Below are 18567 nucleotides of genomic sequence, written 5' to 3'. Positions count from 1 at the left end.
CAGTAGAAAAAACACAGAATCAACGTAAGTGTCCGTCAGTAGATGACTGGATAGAGAGAATGTTGTGTATATACATAATACTATTCAATAATGAAAAATCATGAAATCTTATCTTTTCCTGTAACATGCATGGAAATGGAGGACATGATCTTATGAAACATAACTCAGAAGCAGAAAGACAAAAGTTACGTGTTCTCCCTTGTAAGTGGGAGCTAAATAATGTGGACACATAAACACAGAGAGTGGATTGATAGACAAGGAAGACATTGTATGTTATCTCGGTGGTGAATATGCAGAAAGCTCTGACTTCGCCACAATGTGATATATCTATATAACAAAATCACACTTGTACCCCTTAAATTCACAGAAATTTTTAAAAATATGCTATTTTGCATGTGTTTAGGTATTAAACTGGTCTGTATTCCTGGGATAATTACGCTTAGTTAATTATGATGTGTAATCTGTTTTATACATTGCTAGATTCAGTTTGCTAATATTTGGTTAAACGTTTGGGGGTCACAAGTGAGAACACAGTCATTTTCTCTTATTGTATATCTGTGTCTGATTTCAATACCATGGCCTTATATAATTGAGATGCATTCATTCCTGTGCTACTTTTTGGATTAATTTGTAAAAAAATTTGAAACTATTTCTTATTTAAATATTTGATGGGGACTTCACCAGCAAAGCCATAGAGGCTGGGCTTTTTCTTTTTTGCAGTTTTTGGCCGGGGCTGGGCCTGAACCCACCACCTCCAGCATGTAGTGCCGGTGGTCTACTCCTTTGGGCCACAGGTGCCATCCAGAGGCTGGGCTTCTCTTTGTGGAAGAGATTTTAATTACTAATTCAACTATTTTACTTGTTATGCAGGCCTTTTTAATTTTCTAATTTTTCATGAACCAGTTTTAGTAAGCTATCTATTTTATTTTTTGTGTGTGTGTGTTTCTTGGCTTAAAGATTTTCATAGTGTTCCCTTATGAGTGTGTTTTTTGTTTGTTTGTTTTTTCTGTAGGGTCAGTAGTGTTGCCCACTTTTTACTTCCTGATTTCAGTAGTTTATCTCACCCCTCTTCTTTCCCTGGTCAGTGTAAAAAGTTGTCAGTTGTGTTTTTCTTTTTTAAAAAATGCCTTTTGGTTCATTGACTTTTCACTCTGACTTTCATGGTTCCTCTTGCAGTGATTTCCATTTTGATATTTATTCTTTCCTTTTTTATGCTTGTGTGAGGTTTACTCTGCTCTTATTTTTCCACTTTGTCATAGTTGAAACTTATATTTTTATTTCAGATCTTTCCTCTTTTATAACATAGGGTTTAAAGCTATAATTTTTTCTCCAGCCCACTCCTGAGACAGTTGATATTCACACTACTATCCAGTCTAATCACCGCTGTCTGGGGAGAGAAAGTGCTAAGTTACTTATTCCATCATTCAGGAAGGCCCACCCCATCATGTTTTTAAGTAGGAGGAAATTGAAGCATGTGGAGGTTATTATAAGTCGGACTCACTCAAAAGCACACTCATGGGCCAAAGATTTGAATGCACGTGATTTGTTAAGGGGGTGTTCCCAAGTAGAAACCAATAAGGAATGGAGGGAATCAGGGAAGAGAAGGTGAAGAATCCAAGCAAGTGTGTGATCCTGTGAGAGGATCAGTTACCCTTGAGCCTGTTCCCCTTGAAGAAAAAGAGCAGGATTTTTCTTTTTTACTTCTGTTCTAGGAAAGTACTGGAAAATGCTGTTGTTTGGCTGGGTGTGGGTTAGGGAAGAGTAAGACTTAAGTCCTCAGTCCCTCTCCACCAGCATCAGAGACTCCAGTAGGTCTAACCCAACCCTTTGAAGAAGTCCACAGGGCCATCATTAGCTGCAAAGCACATAGAAGGCAAGGGATAGACACGTAGAACCCGAAAGAGGGATTAAGAGGGGTAAAACTGTATTCTAGCGTAAGATTAAATGACTTTCCCAAGGTCTGACAGCTATGTGTTAGCAGATCATGGACTAGAAACTGGATTTGTGAATGCTCACATTGTATTTTAATCAACTTTATTCACAATCCACTAAAGATGTGTTGCAGAAGTCCTTGCTTACTATTGATTAACTTTTCCATGATGGCTAGAGTCGTCATTACCTATTAAGAATCAACTCTAATGCCAACTCAGACCTTTCCCCCATCACTGTCCTGCCCAGCACAGGATTACTGGGGTAATCTGGAAAAATATAGAGACAAAGAAGCTTCCTGCTGTCTTGGGAAATCATATTAACCTTTTGAAGTACAGAGACCACATGAGAGAGAAGAAAGTTAAACAATCCTTACTATGGAGGGCCTGGACCCCCGTTCCTGTGGATCACTGCCAGGGCCATGAACAGCCAAGATCTACATGCTCCTCTGGTTCACTTGGTCAAGTAACCTTTGGGAGAAAAGTTTTATGTAAACTGTGTTATCCTCAGTCAGTGTGTTAGAGGTAAGACTTTCTACTTTTGGCTAGCCTCAGCAAAGCCAATGTTAGGACTCCTTGTTGACAAGTTTGCTAAATCATCAGACCTTCTGGACTAGTTGAAGATATGTAATGTTGGGAGCATATTGTAGCTACTGTTAAAATTATATGTGCCAACCAACCAAGAGCACTGTAAGATGGCAGGCTTTCTTCTGTTAATATTGGATATTAAATCAGAGGTTGTTCTTTCAGAAGAAAAGAATGGGAAAGGATTCATCAACATTTCATGGCTGGCTGCATTAGAGTGATTTGATAGGGAAACATTTTTTTCCCTTATCTTCACTTTCCAAATTGTATAAAGTGATGTCGTCTTTTTCGTGACATAAAAAGATTAAAAAAAAAAAAAGCAAGTTTTTGGCAGGTAAAATACAAATGATGGCTTACTCTTTGGAGTGATAGAAAAAGGTATAGCCCTGTGGTTAAGATGGAGGGTCCAGGAGTCAGACTGCCTAGATTTATAAACCTCAGCTCTTGCACCCAAACAGCAGTGTGACCTTGGGAAGAATTTCAAGCCTCTCTGTGCTTCAGTTCTCTTATCTTGTCAAAGGGGCTTAATAGTATCTGCCTCTTAGAATTGTTGGGAAGTTCACATGAGATATTAGATGGAAAGAGCATAACGTACTCCACAGTAGATGGTAGGTATCTGGTAGACATTTTCCACTGAATGACAACATCATTGCAGCGCACAGGAGTGGGAGCTGTCACAAAAGTGTGGGCAAAGAGCTATGCGAACAGAAGAAGAGAAACTAGCTCTAGTTTGCAAGTCAGCAGAGGCTCCTCAGAAAGGGTGGCATTTGCTCTGGGTCTGGATTGGATGAGGAGCTGTGAGATGGAGAAAAGGAATAAAAAGGCATTGTGGGCAGATGGGACAGCATATAGAAAGACACTGAGGCATGTGGTGAGATGGATGTAGAATGTGCACTTAAAATTCATTTTATAAATCTTTGTAAATTTGTTTCTTTTTTAAGAAGTACTTAGTGAACAACTGTTGTGTGTTCAGCATAATATTAAAAGCAGTGAACTAAACAACAAGGTTTCAGTCTTCATGAAGTTCACGGTCAATTTGGGAGCAGACAGAGAGCCGGGAAACAAATAATCAAACGAGACGTGTTTAAATGGGGATAAAAGCTGTGGAAGAAATAAATCAAGAGATGAGATATGTGATGACTCAAGAATGCTAGTAATTATGAACTAATACTTTAGTAAACTTTAAATGACTCAAATCAATGATTTTCAAAGGGGGTGAGGATTCCAGAGGGGAATGAATGCTCCTGTCGAGTATAAAGGTACAAATATCAGAATAAATAAATAAACACCAGAACCTAGGTATAAACATAGCAATAACCTGGGTTTGTGGTTTCATAGCTGCACATTTCACTATCTAAAGAGCTTTTTAGAAAAGTATTGATGCTGAGGTCTCATCTCTAGAGATTCTGATTCAGTTGGTCTGGGGTAGGGCCAAGGAATAAGCTTTTTTAAAGCCCTGGGATGATTATTATAATGAGAAGCCACAGTTGAGAACTACCAATCTTGAACAACCCCCTTAAGATTCTAAGATGACTATTCATTGCCCTTGCTTGAAGAGCCAGTGTGACTGATGAGAGGTTACCATAACCTTCAGCTGAACAGTATTGGAAATAAAGGGTGAAAGGTACCTTGCCAAAATAGATTTCTGATTTTCTTTTTTTACAGGTTGTTGTTTCCAACTGCCCTGTAGGGGGCACTGTTGGTGCCCACCCAGATCTTGGAATCTTCCCTCTCTTGCGTTGTGTCCATCCCTTAGGTCCCAGGTGCAAGCCGTTCCCAGGTGTGGTGAACTGCTTTGGAGATTTGCCATGAGTCTACCAGAACCACCTTGTGTGACCTGCACACAGAGCTGAGAGTGTGTGTGTCTCTGGGGCAGCCCATCACCAATGAAATGAGAAAAATTCTAGGGCACAGTGTATGCTCCTGAGCTCCTGATAGGATCAGGCTGAAACTATGGTGTTGCCGGACATCATACCCTTGCTTGCCTTCTCCCCTTTTCTCTTCTGCTTACCTTGCTGTATTGGTTGCTTCTGGGACCTCAATATATCATTTGCATTGAAACCTTGGTTCATGGTCTGTTTCTGGAAGAATCTGAACTAAGCCCTGCCTCCTTCTGGGAAAACATGGATTAAAATGTGCACCTTTCTGGAATTGGACAATCGTCACCTATGAGCTAAAGCATGCACTCCATCTGTCCCTGAGTTCAGCATCTGAAAGGATACAGCCCCTGGCTAGAGACTTCTCCCTGGGCCACAGGAACTGATAAAAAGATGGCTCTGATAGGTCCCTGGTTCCCTTCAGTAGAATCTGGTCAGAGAGGTACAAGTCACTCAACATCTACTAGGGGTGTCCACAGTAGATTATTTGAGGACTGTTTTGCTTGTCTATGATGTCAGGCACTGTGAACAGGATTCATGGACCTTTTTGGTTTTGCTTTGTTTTGGTTTTATTTATTTATTTATTTATTTATTTATTTTTGGTCATCAGCTTTTGTTAGTGTTTGTGTATTTTACATGTGACCCAAGACAACTCTTTTTCTTCCAATGTTTGCTAGAGAAGAAAAAATATTGGATACCCCTAAACCTTTAGCTTAGGAACTGGAGGGCGTGAGATGGCTGAGCAGTAGGGAAGTCCTGCCAGTGTTTGCCACAGATGGCAGGACCCCCAGAAAGCGTAAAGTCCCCTTGGCCTCACAGACGCCACCTTACCCCAAGATGGGGTCAGCGGTATAGCATAGCTTTCAGAGCCCTTCAAGAGGAGGCCCGCAGGATAAATAATGCAAAGAAAAGGATCATAAATGCCCACCTTCTCATTGGGAGAAATAAAAAAGGTGTCATGAGAGCAGAAAATGTCTGAGTAAATGCTTTGTGTTGTGAGGTGAGCATTTTAAGTTATTCTTATCTCCTGCTATCAGGGGTTTCCTGCTTAAACTATCCCTTCTCTTTATAAATGATCCTGAAGAGTTTATTGCAACCATTTTTTCTGAGCTGGAGATATGACTTTTGGGGGGTTATTCTCATTTAGGCATGATTTTATCATTGCCAGTAAGCTGAAAAGAGCATGCTCTTAGATAAATATATTCCCAAGAGGAGGAGGATGAAGTTCGTTCAAGAAATAAAAATCAGACCTAGTTTCTTGCTTCTTTCTCCCACCCTTTCCTAAAGGGTAAGGGTCAGAAAAAGGAGACTTACAGGTACTGTTTCTCCTCTCTGCTCTTTTCCCCCAAAGTTCCTGGTCTTGGAGAGAGGCTCAATTCATCGGCAAACAGATTTATCTGACAAAATGACTTACATCTTTCCGACTGCATTGCACATTTGCCTCTGAATGGAAAAGCTGCAGGTGCAGTGGGCCTGGGGGAGTTTCTCGGTGTACCTTGGCACTGTAATCCCAATCGTATGGGAACCATATGTTGACTACACAGTTGAAACCCCCCCAAAAAATATCCTTTACTGTTCCTTGTGATTTCATATGAGGTTGGATAGGATAAGATAAGCAATTTAGGCTGCCAAGTTAAAAAAACGCTTGGAAGGCCCTTCATACATTTTGTTGGTTTGTAGGAAAAGAAGGAATGTGGAGGAAAAAGAAAAAGAAAGAAAAGATGCTGAACTATGAATGAAAAGTCCAGGTTTCTGCTTTTGCTACAGTTGACCTCTCAGGCCCAGCACCTTCATCTGTGATCAGGCTGTTGAGTTTGGTTGACAAGTGGAGCTTCAATAGTCAGATTGGCAGGTGGTGGGATTATAGGCTGACACCCTTGGAGATGTCACCGACTCCCTTTATGGGCCTTGGCTGCATTCGAGTATTCAGAGCCTAAGGAGGTCTTGTTACCCTGGTTGTCCACAACTGGGGAATCTTATGACAGACCTGGAAAGTACACGAGGCCAGCCTTGTGGCTCTTCTTGATTTATCCCGTCATAGGAGGGCCAGGGACAGTGGAAAGTGATTCTAGGAATGAGATCCAGCCTCAAGGAAGCTCCCAAAGCTTTGAGGTCTCAAGTTAGAGGCGAAGGATGACAGAAGGCTTCCAGGTAGGATGAGAGCGCTGGCTGTAAACACAAGACAAAGGTCTTATTGGGTTGAACATATTCAAACCAAGGGTCAGGAATAGCTTGGGCTATAGGGGAAAGCAGGGTCCCAGCTCTCTTCGACCCCTGGTTTTGGGGTGAAGCTGTTGGCTCCTCTTGAGCTGGTCAGGAGGCTGGGTTGTTCACATGCCCCCACATCCAGTGCCGGCATTCTCAGGTGCTGTTGCAAGCCTTAGCAGGAGAGCCCACAATGCTGTCTGCTTCTTGAAATCACTCCTTTCCTTTCCTTTTTTTTTTTTTTTTTTTGGTAGAGACAGAGTTTCATTTTATCACCCTCGGTAGAGTGCCATGGCATCACACAGCTCACAGCAACCTCCAACTCCTGGGCTTAAGCGATTCTCTGGCACCTGCCACAACGCCCAGCTATTATTTTGTTGCAGTTTGGCCGGTGCTTAATTTGAACCCGCCACCCTCGGTATATGGGGCTGGCGCCCTACCCACTGAGCCACAGGTGCCATCCCTCAGTCCTTTCCTTTTTCTTAACTTTTACCTTTTTTCTCACAGGTCAGAGTCCCATTAGTAATGGACCCTGAATCAGTTGAGCTTCCCTTAGCACTCTAGCCAGAGACTGTGGTTATAATATGAAGCAGGGCAGATCCTAAAAACTTCATTATAAGCACCGCTCCACTCCTACCCTGTAATGTCTGGGTTTGGGTCTTAGGTCCTTGTGCTGCTTTTCAGCGACTGCTTCGAGGTTAGCTGTCCTGAGCATAACCGTGCAATTGAGAATGACCCCAGAGTTGAGGAGGAAGTGGGTACTGAAGTCACAATTTAATTTAAACGTTTATTGACTTCAGCTGACGTAGCACCATACAGAGATGTCATGCACTCACACACGCTTTGGGAAGCTGGACAGACTCAGATGTCATGCACAGTGACTCAGGAGTCAACACTCAGTAGCTACGTTCACCTGGACGTTCCATTCATGCCTTCCGTCTGAGGTAGACGCCCTCAGGGTCTACAGATCCTCATTCAGACATTGTGTACACTCAGAAGCAGCATCACTCCCTGAGAGGTTGGCCACATTTGCTCACACATTACCCGCGTGCAGTCTGGGCTGGCAGGTCCTCATTCAGATGTGTAGATAGGGCAGCAGAGCTGCTCCTCACCTCCACTCAGAGATGCTCATCCACAGCACTGCTCACCCCACTCAGTCATCCCGTCTCAGTGTTGCATACACTCACAGCTACCCTTTCCCATTTACATGGCTGACCCTTCCCATGCTCAAGGAAACTCAGGGGAGCGCTTGCCATATTGAGCGTGTCACATTTTCTTGGGGGAAGTCCCTTGCAGCCTGTTAATGAAATAGTCCTGCGTCTGTCTTCTCTCATACTGTGCTTCTTGACTGTCTTTAGATGGGAGGTCTGAAGGGTGGTAGCTGCACCATGTTCCATCTCCCTAAACCACATGCTACTTCACTATGCCCTCTTTAAATGGTTGGTTTGGGGCCCCTGCTGCAACCACCTCATTAATTCACAGAAGTCTCCTGTGGGCACTCTTTGGGCAATTAATCTTCTGTCTTAGACCATAATGGTTCTCAGAGACCTTTGCAATAAAGCTTTTCTAAAAGTAGAGCATTTATTCAAGAGAAGTACAAACTGCAGACATTGGAAGAGATGGGAAAATGTTATTCAATTCTTAAACTTTAGAAGAACTTGTACAAGGAAGAGACGACATGCTGGGTATGCAGTTGATATTTAATAGAGGCTCAGTCTGCTCTAGTCACACACTAGCATCGTTTTACATTCTTTTAAGTTGGGGGGAACAATATGGAGATCCCTAGACGGGAGCCCAGGGATTCATGCTTATCTGATTAGTGCTTCTGCAACCAGTCAGACTGAGTTTCATGCTTGCTTTCAGTTTTAATTCAATCCAATTTGATTCATTTGAACAAGTTTTCATTGATCACTTGTTGGGTGGCAGGCATTTTGCTGGGCAGTGTGTATGTAAGGAGGCTAAAGCAGAGATAACTAAGCCACAACTCCTACTTTTTAAAAGGTCACAATCTAGCCAGTGAGACAGGAGTCTCATCTCATATTATTGGAGAGCCAAGAAGAGAGCAATTAGGGAGCTTAGCTAGCAAAGGAGCCTGGGTGGATCCGCACAGGCTTCCCGGAGGAGGGTGAGGATAAGCTCAGCGTTTAGGGAAAGACATCCACAGACAGGTGGCCAGGCTGGGAAGACATTGCAGGCAGAGGAAGCATGAGATAGGGATGGCATGGGGTGAGATCCAAAAGATGTTTGTGCAATAGCTTGAGGTCTGGAGTAGTTGGAATTAAGGGAATGTCATGAGAAGACCTTTTGAACAGAAGACCGAGAACCAGGCACAGTTTCAAATGCCAGGACGAGGGTTTAGATTATATAATTTGGACAGCAGAGCGTCTATGAAACTGAAGAGGGACAGGGCTATATGATTAGGAAGCTCAGTGGGTTGATTTAACTGATCAAATAAATTAGAGGTAAGGAAACCAGTCGAGCCCAGGTAAGAGGTGGGAAAGTGCCCAACTTAGATATTATCAGTGCCAGGGGAAGAGGGAGGTGATTCAGATAGAACACTGCAGAAGCCAGATCAACAGGGTTTGTTAATTAGAGGTGAAGAGCGAGAACCGAGGCATTAGGAACTGAGAATGAGCCCTCGATTTGGGATCTGGCCACTCGACAGAAGGCAACTGCCATTCGTTCAGAAAGAGAAGTAGGAGGAGCAGACGGGTTTGTAGGGATTGGGGCTGAGTTGAGGTTGGGACACGTCCAGTATGAACTGGCTTTGAGACATCTAAATGGAGACGGAGTTTGACGGAGCAGAGGGTGTGAAAATCTGAAGCTCAGGAGGGAAGTTCAGGTGCAGATGGACGTCATGAAGGTGTTTCAGTATAGGTGAGGCTGGCTTGCCACCAGGAGAATGAGCGAGCTCGTTCTTCCAAAGAGTTGCTCATCCATTTGCCTCTCCTCTCTCCCGTCCAGTGTTTATCAGCTGGTTGTCAAGGAGGAACGACTTCAGAAGTCACGGAGGGCCGCCGACATTATCGAGTGCTTTTCGGTGCCCGTGAGCTATCGGAACGCCTCCAGCCTCGATTCTCTACACTACTTTGCCGCTGAGCTGAAGCCTGCCAACCTGCCTGTCACCCAGCCGTTCACAGTGGGTGACAACAAGACATACAATGGCTACTGGAACCCTCCTCTCTCTCCCCTGAAAAGCTACAGCATCTATTTCCAGGCACTCAGCAAAGCCAATGGAGTAAGTATGGCCACGTGGGGGCCAGTTCTTGCTGTCGAGTCCTCCCATTCTCACATGATGGGGCAGCGTGGCTCTGGAGCAGAAGGCAGGAAACCGAGGCCCATGGGCCAAATCCTGCCCCGTGCTTGCTTTGTTTAATAGAAGGCTTTTCAAAAGTACAGCTATACCTATTTATTTACCTATTGTCTATAGTTGCACTGATGCTTAATAGTAGAGTTAAGCAGTTGCAGTGGGGCCTGTGTACTCCACAAAGCCTTAAATATTTACTATGGCCCTTGACAGAAAGCTTTGCAGAGTATAGAGAAGGTGTTTACTTGAGAAAATAGCATGGTCTATCTGAGTCCCGATCTCTTTGTATGTAATAGTGATAATACCTCCTGATTTGTTATCTAGGAATGCGCTAAGCACGTTTTGATCGATCCTTGAATATTAGCTCCTTTGCTATTACTGTGAGTCACATTATAAAATGAGTAGAACCTCTGTAAGTTGACCATCCAAGGGACTGAAACAAAGTGGTCAGCATATGGAGGTGGTCCGCATAAGGCACCAGGCCTACATACTGATACAGACTTGTGGTGTATGTCCAGTCTGCGAGGTGGTCAGTGTAAGGAAGTGGTCAACTATGAAGGTTCTACTGTAGTTTTTCTCCAAAGACAAGGTAACTGGTTTTGTGTCAACTAGTTCTTTGGCCAAGTAGTGGTGTCAGACATAACATCAGAAAATCACAGGGCTAGAAAGGATCTTTGATTTCAGACAACACTCTTTCCCCACCAAAACAACAGTCTCAACATGCCAAGCAATATTACATCACAGTTATCCGATATTGGTGCTTATTCTTGAATATCTCCAAAGACAGAGAACACACTTATTTCCGAGGTAATTTGGGGGTAGGGTGGGCTGTGTCTCCAAGAAGGTTTTTTCTTAAATATCGCTTACTGAAGTTTCTACCTGCTGACCATGACTACACTCTTAGGCGCTGATAGAACCAATGCCATCAGCTTCTTAGCTGGTGTTCTTTCAGTTATGTAAGGCCTTTGCTCCCACCCACTTCTCCTTTACACAAACACACCCATCTGGTCCTCTTTCCTTCAGGCTTTAGACTCTCTGAGAGCACAAGTTTGTCATTTTCCATCCAGGGTGTTTCTGTGGACGCACTCCAGGTTGCCACATTTCATTTTACATCTAACAAACACTGACAAATGCCAGGCCCTAAGGTTTAGGCTATGTGTCAAATAGTCGGTCCCCACCAAGAGCGTATAAAAAAGCAAGGGGGTTTGTCATGTGTTGTGTTATGCGGTGTAGTTGGAGGAGTGAGAAGCTCACAGGAGACAGGAAGGCTGAGACAAAAACAAGATTTGGTGAAGTCTGTGGGGAACAGTCCGTGCAGGCTCTGGGTGGCCAAGACAGAGCGTTCCGTCTGTCTGTGGCAGACAGTGCCTGGTGAGGAACCTGGATGGAGGAGCTAATTAACATTTAGAATGTCCACATACCTATTTAAATTCCACTTTGGTATTTCAGTTCTGCATTTATTACTGGTTCAAGCCACACTCTTTACAGAGTACAAAACTACAAAGAGAGCTTCCCAGACTGCCTTTTACCTGTCCATCTGGTCTCCCCTCTGCATGGAGCCGTCTCGTGTGCTGAGTAGGAAGACGCACAGACCCACAGAAGCATCTGGGGCCCATCTACTTCTCGCTTTTCCGCATCCCACGCTGGCCAGGGTATCGGTCCCGCATAGCTCTCTAGGAAGGTGCGGCTTTTCCTGCTCTTGGCACATATCAAGAGGGGTGACTGGATTTCCACTCTGCAAAGAGGCAAAGAAGCTGTACTTGATTCTTCTCACTGAGATACTCATAAGATCTAGGAATAGAACCCGAGAAATCGGCAGCCATACCCCAGAAGGAATGTCCCCACCCAGAACATGGCCGGCCCTGAGCAGAATGCAGGAGACGCAGAACACACTTAGAGGTTTTATGCCCCAAACATCACATCATTGGCTCCCTCTTTGAGACATGGGGTTTTGCCATGAAGACAAAAAAGAAGCGTCCTATTCTGAAGCTGCCTTGTTTCAGAAGTCGTTCCTACTGCTGCTGCTGAGATGAGCAAAGCCACTTAGTTACTCATGGCTTCCATTCCATAGCAGACATGCTTTCATTTTGGAACTAAGACTCCCAGTAGTGAAACACAGCATAGTGGAACTGGACGGTCCCCTATTCCAAGTGTCTTAGAGGTACAGTTGGCCTCACAGGAGCAGAGAGAGGAAAGCGGTGGGAGCTGGGCACTCAGAGTACTGTATTTTTCTGACTAAGCAAAAACTCCACACCATTTCAAATTACTGTCTTTAGTATTACATTTTACTAAAAAGAGCTGGGGGAAAGGGGTCACAGGAGCAGAGCAGCCAATCTCCGTGTAACAGATCTCTGCCTGGCCCTGGTCAGATTTCTCTCTGTCATCAAGGGCAGTGGACAGTGCCATTAAGCCTGAGCATTATTCAGGAGGAACACCCAAATTCCTTATCAGCCAAGTTGTTGTTCTTGTACAAATATATCAGAGAGACAGTCTTAGTGTCTAGGGGCTCCCATAAGCCCTGCTTCTAATAAATCATTCAGAGAGCAATTGACCAAGCAATGAATCAAAAAGAAGAAATCAAAAATAAAGACATACAGAACAAAGACCCACGGTGAGCATGAAACTAATTAAGCATAGCATTACTGCTAAACAATTGCTCTAAATACATGTATGGTATGAAACAGAAGGTCAATGTAAGAGAAAAAACTTTAAAAGAAAATTCATAATGTAAAAAAGTTAGCGATTGTGATCTGGATCTATAATTTGGCATTTTGTCAACACAAACTGAGAAAGAGTTGGAGGATTGATGACTGTAAATAAAAATCTGCTAATTTTCACATGTTGGACAAGGAAATACATAACTACTGTTTTATTTTTGATACTGAGACTATTGCAAAAGTTACAGTTTTTTTAAACAGAAAGGCAGCCTTCCAATCTACCATTAAAAAGCCAAACACCAACACTCTACAAAGAAAAATGGTGAACATTAAGGAAATGAGTAAACGTGAAAATTGATGACCACATAACACAACAGAAGACAAAAGCACGAGATCTGATGGGGGACAGGGGGACGGGGGAGACAGAGAGCATTGCCTTGCTCCATTATAAAAAGGGAAAAAGTAGCTTGGGTCAAATGAGAAGCAGAATTCCTCAAATCAATATCACTAAAAGATTTAAAACAAAGGATGAAACAAAGTTAATTAAACAGATGAAAGGATGACATTCATGGGCATTGTTTTGCAGGATGGTTGCAGGCCAAGATGGATAATTTATTATCAACCAATTTCATTCCTCTCTATACTACCTATAATTTTTAGACAGGACAGGGTAAGAGAATTCTAGGGTCCAGATATCTTTATTCTCTGGATATTAAAAGGTGGTTTGTCAGCTCAGCAGACTAGCTTTGAATTCAGTCTTTATAATCAGACCTCCTACCCATGAAGCCCTGGTGGCTATGTGACTTTAGGGAAGCTACCGAAAGAATTAGAAATGATTGCTCAACTAAAGAAGCACTTATCAAGCATGTGCTATGTGTAAAAAGAAGGCATTTTTCTTCCTTTGGCATTTACTGCTGGAAATGTAGCAGTACACCAAACAAAATCCCAGCCCCATAGTGTCTGCGTTCTAGTGGGGGAAGACAAAACTATAGACGTGAAATGCTGTGTCAAGTACAGGGACCCTCCATAGCTGACCAGCTCCCTACACTCACCACCTCCTTAAGTTGACCTAATTTTCATCGACCAGACATGCACCACGTGTACGTAACGATACAGCAGGCCTTGTTCCTTATGTTCACCACCTCTGTATGTCGACCAATTTGTCATCGTCCCTGGGGTCGTCACCTTGCAGAGGTTCTGCTATCATTAATATTAAGTTCCACATCAGGGATGTGGAAGTCACTCATTCAATGGAGACTCTTAGTAACATGAGCATAAGACATTTTGTATACTCCATGGTGACCAAAGACTGTGGAATATTCCAGTCCACTATGGAGAGTTCAAGTAGGATGGGTCGCTAGTAGGCATTTGCATGAAATGTGAGTTGTTCACAGGCATTTGATGGGGAATTTTGATCTGGTTAGTAACCTGTCGTTTACCTGCTGACACTTACAGATAACAAAGGGTAGTCTCATTTATCAAAGTATTGTCATTGGTATAGAATTCGTAACACCTATCTTTCTCACAAATCAGGCTATATGGTATCCCTTTGTCTTGGATACAGCTATATGATATATTCTTAGCATCTTAGAGCTGGATGGACTTTGAACTTGTCATCTGGTTTTGACCAAAAGCCAAAAGTGATGTCTCCCATAAAGTGTTCCTGGCAAGACATTATGGTGCTTCAGCTTGGTTACTGCAGGTCTCTGGAGTGAAAGAGAGTTGATTTCTTTGTGGAGCAGATAAAAATATTGGAACTTTGTTCCCTATATAAAGCCAAATTCTGTCTCCTTAACTCTCCTCTCTTGGCCACTTGTATTGATTGGAACAAATCAAATCTTTCTTTCCCATACCAGCCTTTTAGAAAAAATATGACTGTCCCAACTCCCTGCCCCTGGCCACCCAACTCATTTCTCATTAATAGTTACCATGGTGTTACTTATTCTCTTTTCCACACAGCATAATTTATGAACCTCTTTTATCCTATTTATTCCTCTGATTTATTCCTTTTTACACCATGTCCTCCTTCAAAGGGGATGCTCAGAATCTATCCCTGTTCTTGAGATACAGTTAGACCAGGGCTGCTACAATGTAACTGCCCCTCCTACCTTAAACCTTTCCTGTGACCTTATGTCTCAAATACCCCCAAATGTTTTTCTTACTTTGGGACCTTGATGCATGCTGTTTTACCAAAATGTCTGTTTTTTCCATTGTCTTCAGAAGAGTGCCGTCTCTTTACGGCAGACCTCAGTTTCAATGTTATATGCCCTGATCACTTTCCGACCATATTACCTAAGAGCCACCTACCAGTGCTGCTTACACATCAGCCTGTTCTTTTTCTTTATAACACTGGATATATTTTCAATGGCATGTTTTGGGTCCTACATGACTCCTTCTTGGGGTCTTTTTTGCTGCTGTATCCTCTGTCCTGAGTACAATGTTTCACACATGGTAGATACTCGGTAATCATTTGATAGATGAATGAATGAAAGTATGAACTGCCTCTTCTTGTCTGTGAGTCTGTTTCCTCACTTATAAATTGGAATAGTAATACATACTTCACACAGTCATTCTGAGGAGTAAGAAAGGGCCTTGAGTAACGAAAACCTCCAAGTGTGAATACAATAGTCTTTATGTCTAGTCAGTGTAGAATGAGAGAGGTGTTTTTGAGCCATTTCACTATGAACAGATGAGTCCTAAAGGAGCTTCTTTCCATCACAGTAGTAAAACTGTTTTCCCTCCCCTGGTGTCTCATTTCCCAAGTTCCAGCCCCCTGGGCAGCCTGGATTTCTTCCAAATCCCCCTCATGGTGCCCAGAAGAGCTGTCTTGGTTGGAAACAGCAGGTGGGTACAGTTGTGCGTTGTTTCTTTTCTGCTCTTCCCAGAATGAGGCCTGCTGAACCTACTGTTCTCTGCATCCTCACCACCATTAGCCATAATTGTGAAGTTGAAAGGACGATAAGGAACAGGGGGGTGCATAACAAGTGTGGCCAACTCGTGCAGGTATCCGTCCGAAGCCCCCTTTTGTTGGGCAGTGCTGTGTTCTCTGTAGGCAGAGGAAAAACTCTTTCCTCGCCAAGTCCTTTTGGTCATGCGGGGGTACATTTAATTTGGGTGATGCCTCTGCCCAATGCTGAGCTAAATAAGAGAAGTGGGAAGTAGAAGGGCGATCGTCCACTTTCTCCAATTTCCTCCTCCAAGTCCTGAACTCCGTCTCCTCTTGAGAGCAGCTGGAAGCCAGATGCTTTGTTGAGCAGCTCACCATGTCTGCAGTGCAATCACATTGTAGCAGTTGAAATGATCTAGGTAGGACTAGATTAGGGGGAAATTCTATGTCCCTGAATGCACTGGAAGAAACTTGTGTTTAGTTGTGTCCAAGCAGGGTTAAGGAAATATTTGCACATAGGTGTATTTTCTATGGCATGGAACATCAGACAGATTCAGCTTGGAGTTGTGACTGCTCTCAGCTTTGCAAACTTGAGCAGTTTACTTAACATCTCAAGATGCACAATGTGATTCATGATCCACTTCTTAAAAATATGGGGACAGTACATGTATATAAGGGATGCTGTATATAAAAGCATCTTATGACATTATACTTTCACATCAATAAGAATGTAATATTTGCTCTCTTTTCCTTTTTTTTTTTGCAGTTTTTATCTGGGGCTGGGTTTGAACCCATCACTTCCAGTATATGGGGCCAGGGCCCTGCTCCTTGAGCCACAGGTGCCCCCCTCTCTTTACCTTTTGTTGTTTTCCTGAGAGGGCAGGAGGCTGGAGCATCCTGGCCTGGCATAGCCCAGTTTGTCCAATAGAATCCCAATTATCCCCATGGAAATGTAAACCTTCCCAACTTGGGAGGGCCCCAGGACTCTGGTCTATGTCCCAGCTGCCTTGACCCACCTACAACTCACCCCAGGATTTATTCTTCTTAATTTAATTTCTCATCTGTGGTTTCAAGCCTGATATCTGCTCCAGTTGACTCTTTTTACATAATTGATCTTACCTTCTAGGGATGAGATAGCCTTTCCCAGCCTATCTCCTGACTCTGTTGTTAGCTCACTGACAGTTAACATGTCCCATACAAAAAACTCACATGGTTGTGAAACAAGGAGACCCAGACTCCAGAGGACTAAGAGTTCAGACCCCCAGGAGATCAGATGGCAGGGTGGGTCTTGGAGATTGTAAGAAAGATGCTGTCTGAGTTAGAATCATCTAAGTCATTCTGTAGTAATGAACAACAATAAAATGTCAGTGGATTATCAAAAAAAAAATTTTTTTTAACTCCTGTGAAATATCCTCAGTGAGTCAGCAGAGGACCCTGCTCATCACAGGTATTCAGAGACTCAGGCTGATGGAAAGTCTGTCTTGACTCAGTCACTAAATCAGAGGGAAAAAATTGTAGCAAATAGGCTATAAAAGTTTCCACACAGAATGATACACAGTATTTTCACATTCCATCGGCCAAGGTGGCCATGAACATTTCAAAACGTGTAAGGTGGTGCCTTCTCACTGTGTGCCTAGGAGGAGAATTGGAATATCTGGGCACATCCCTCATGACCACCAGTTTTCCATAATGACTAAGCTTTGCCTTTAAATTCTTATAATTTCCAGACTCACTCTTGAAGCACTGTGTAATTCCTATCACACATCCTGAGGTCTTTCGATTATCGAGCACATGCTGTGTTTCAGACACTAAGCAAGGTGCTTCCACCCGTACTGTGTCCTTGGTTGATCTCACGAAGTGACTCCACTTTTGTCAACAGATGGACAACCAGCCGGACAACCCCTGGAGTCTCATGGGGTTCCATATTGAAGGAGGGATTTTAGTAACAGCTTGTTCTCTGTACCTCCATGGAGAATGATAAAGAAATGTCCCACACTCACCATGCCTTGGTTCTGCTCTGGAAAGCAGTGATTTACCTATGGCTGCCATGCACATACCCCAGAGGGGGCAGCCAACCTTGGGTCCTGCCTATCAGGGGCAGAACCACAGTAACAGGGAGCCGTGAACCAAAAGTCCCCAGATGACCATTTGCTTGTTGCAAAAGTCCTGTATTAGGAACGTAGTTCTGACTTCATTAGCTCTGCAGAGCCTTGTGGAACTGGAGAGGAGGACTGAACTGGATATTTCAAACCCAGTGTTATCACCACCACCTTTCTATAACCACTTTGGACAACCTTGGTGTGCTACATGTCCCTTCCCTGTTCCCATCTGTCACCAAAGTCCAGGTCTCATGTCCCTGCCTGGACCTCATTCCCAGTCCTCAGTGGTGTCTGTCTCCAGGGGCTCAGCCTCCCTATCCGCTTTTTGGCATCTCTAATTCCAGGCCCCCATTGCCCCATTTGAGCCTTTTCTCGTGTTCTTAAAAACATGTGGAGCTCTGTTGTGCCTCAAACTTCTCTCCTCAGATAAGAAATTCCCTGAGTGTCACCTTGCACAGATACCAAGATGAGCTCTCCCAGGTCGCTACTTTATTTTTTACTCACTTACAGTTCTTATGTCTTTTATTATCATGCTACGAGGCCTGAGGGAGCAAGAACATTTTCTTTCCTGTGCAAATACGCTTTAAACTCATTTGGAGGAGGAGATGAAGGTTACCCAAATGTTGACAAGTGATAATCTTATCAGCCTGGGCCTTGAGACTTAAATGTGCCAACCCCAGTCTCAACCAGGCTCATGGCAATAGCAGCCCACGTTTCCACCCAGTGGGTTCTCTGCCTCCATTAGGTTCCTTGAAAGTGAAGGACCCCATGAAACTGGGACTGATTGCCTCCAAATGGTGAAAAGAGGGGAAACCGCAAAGTTGTATAAAACTGGATTCATGAGTTGAAGAATGGGTTCTGGGTGGCGCCTGTGGCTCAAAGGAGTAGGGCGCTGGCCCCATATGCCAGAGGTGGTGCGTTCAAACCCAGCCCAAGCATTTGAGGTTGTTGTGAGCTATGATGCCACGGTATTCTACTGAAGGTGACAAAGTAAAACTCTACCTCAAAAAATTAAAAAAAAA

At 43.5% G+C, this 18567-nt stretch overlaps 1 protein-coding gene across 1 annotated transcript in view; it reads left to right on the top strand.

Moving 5' to 3' along the window:
• Positions 1 to 18567, top strand: part of PTPRT (protein tyrosine phosphatase, receptor type T) — a 762820-nt gene that overhangs the window by 537215 nt on the left and 207038 nt on the right. Inside the window, exon 11 of the mRNA XM_012803799.1 lies at positions 9560 to 9833. Coding sequence (XP_012659253.1) covers positions 9560 to 9833 — 274 coding nt within the window. The remainder of the gene's footprint in view (positions 1 to 9559; positions 9834 to 18567) is intronic.

Source organism: Otolemur garnettii, unplaced genomic scaffold, assembly GCF_000181295.1.
Source record: "Otolemur garnettii isolate 467f Iridium unplaced genomic scaffold, OtoGar3 scaffold00023, whole genome shotgun sequence".
Lineage (NCBI taxonomy): Eukaryota > Metazoa > Chordata > Mammalia > Primates > Galagidae > Otolemur > Otolemur garnettii.
The sequence above is the reverse complement of the archived record's forward strand: the minus strand, read 5'-3'. Positions and strand labels throughout refer to the sequence as shown.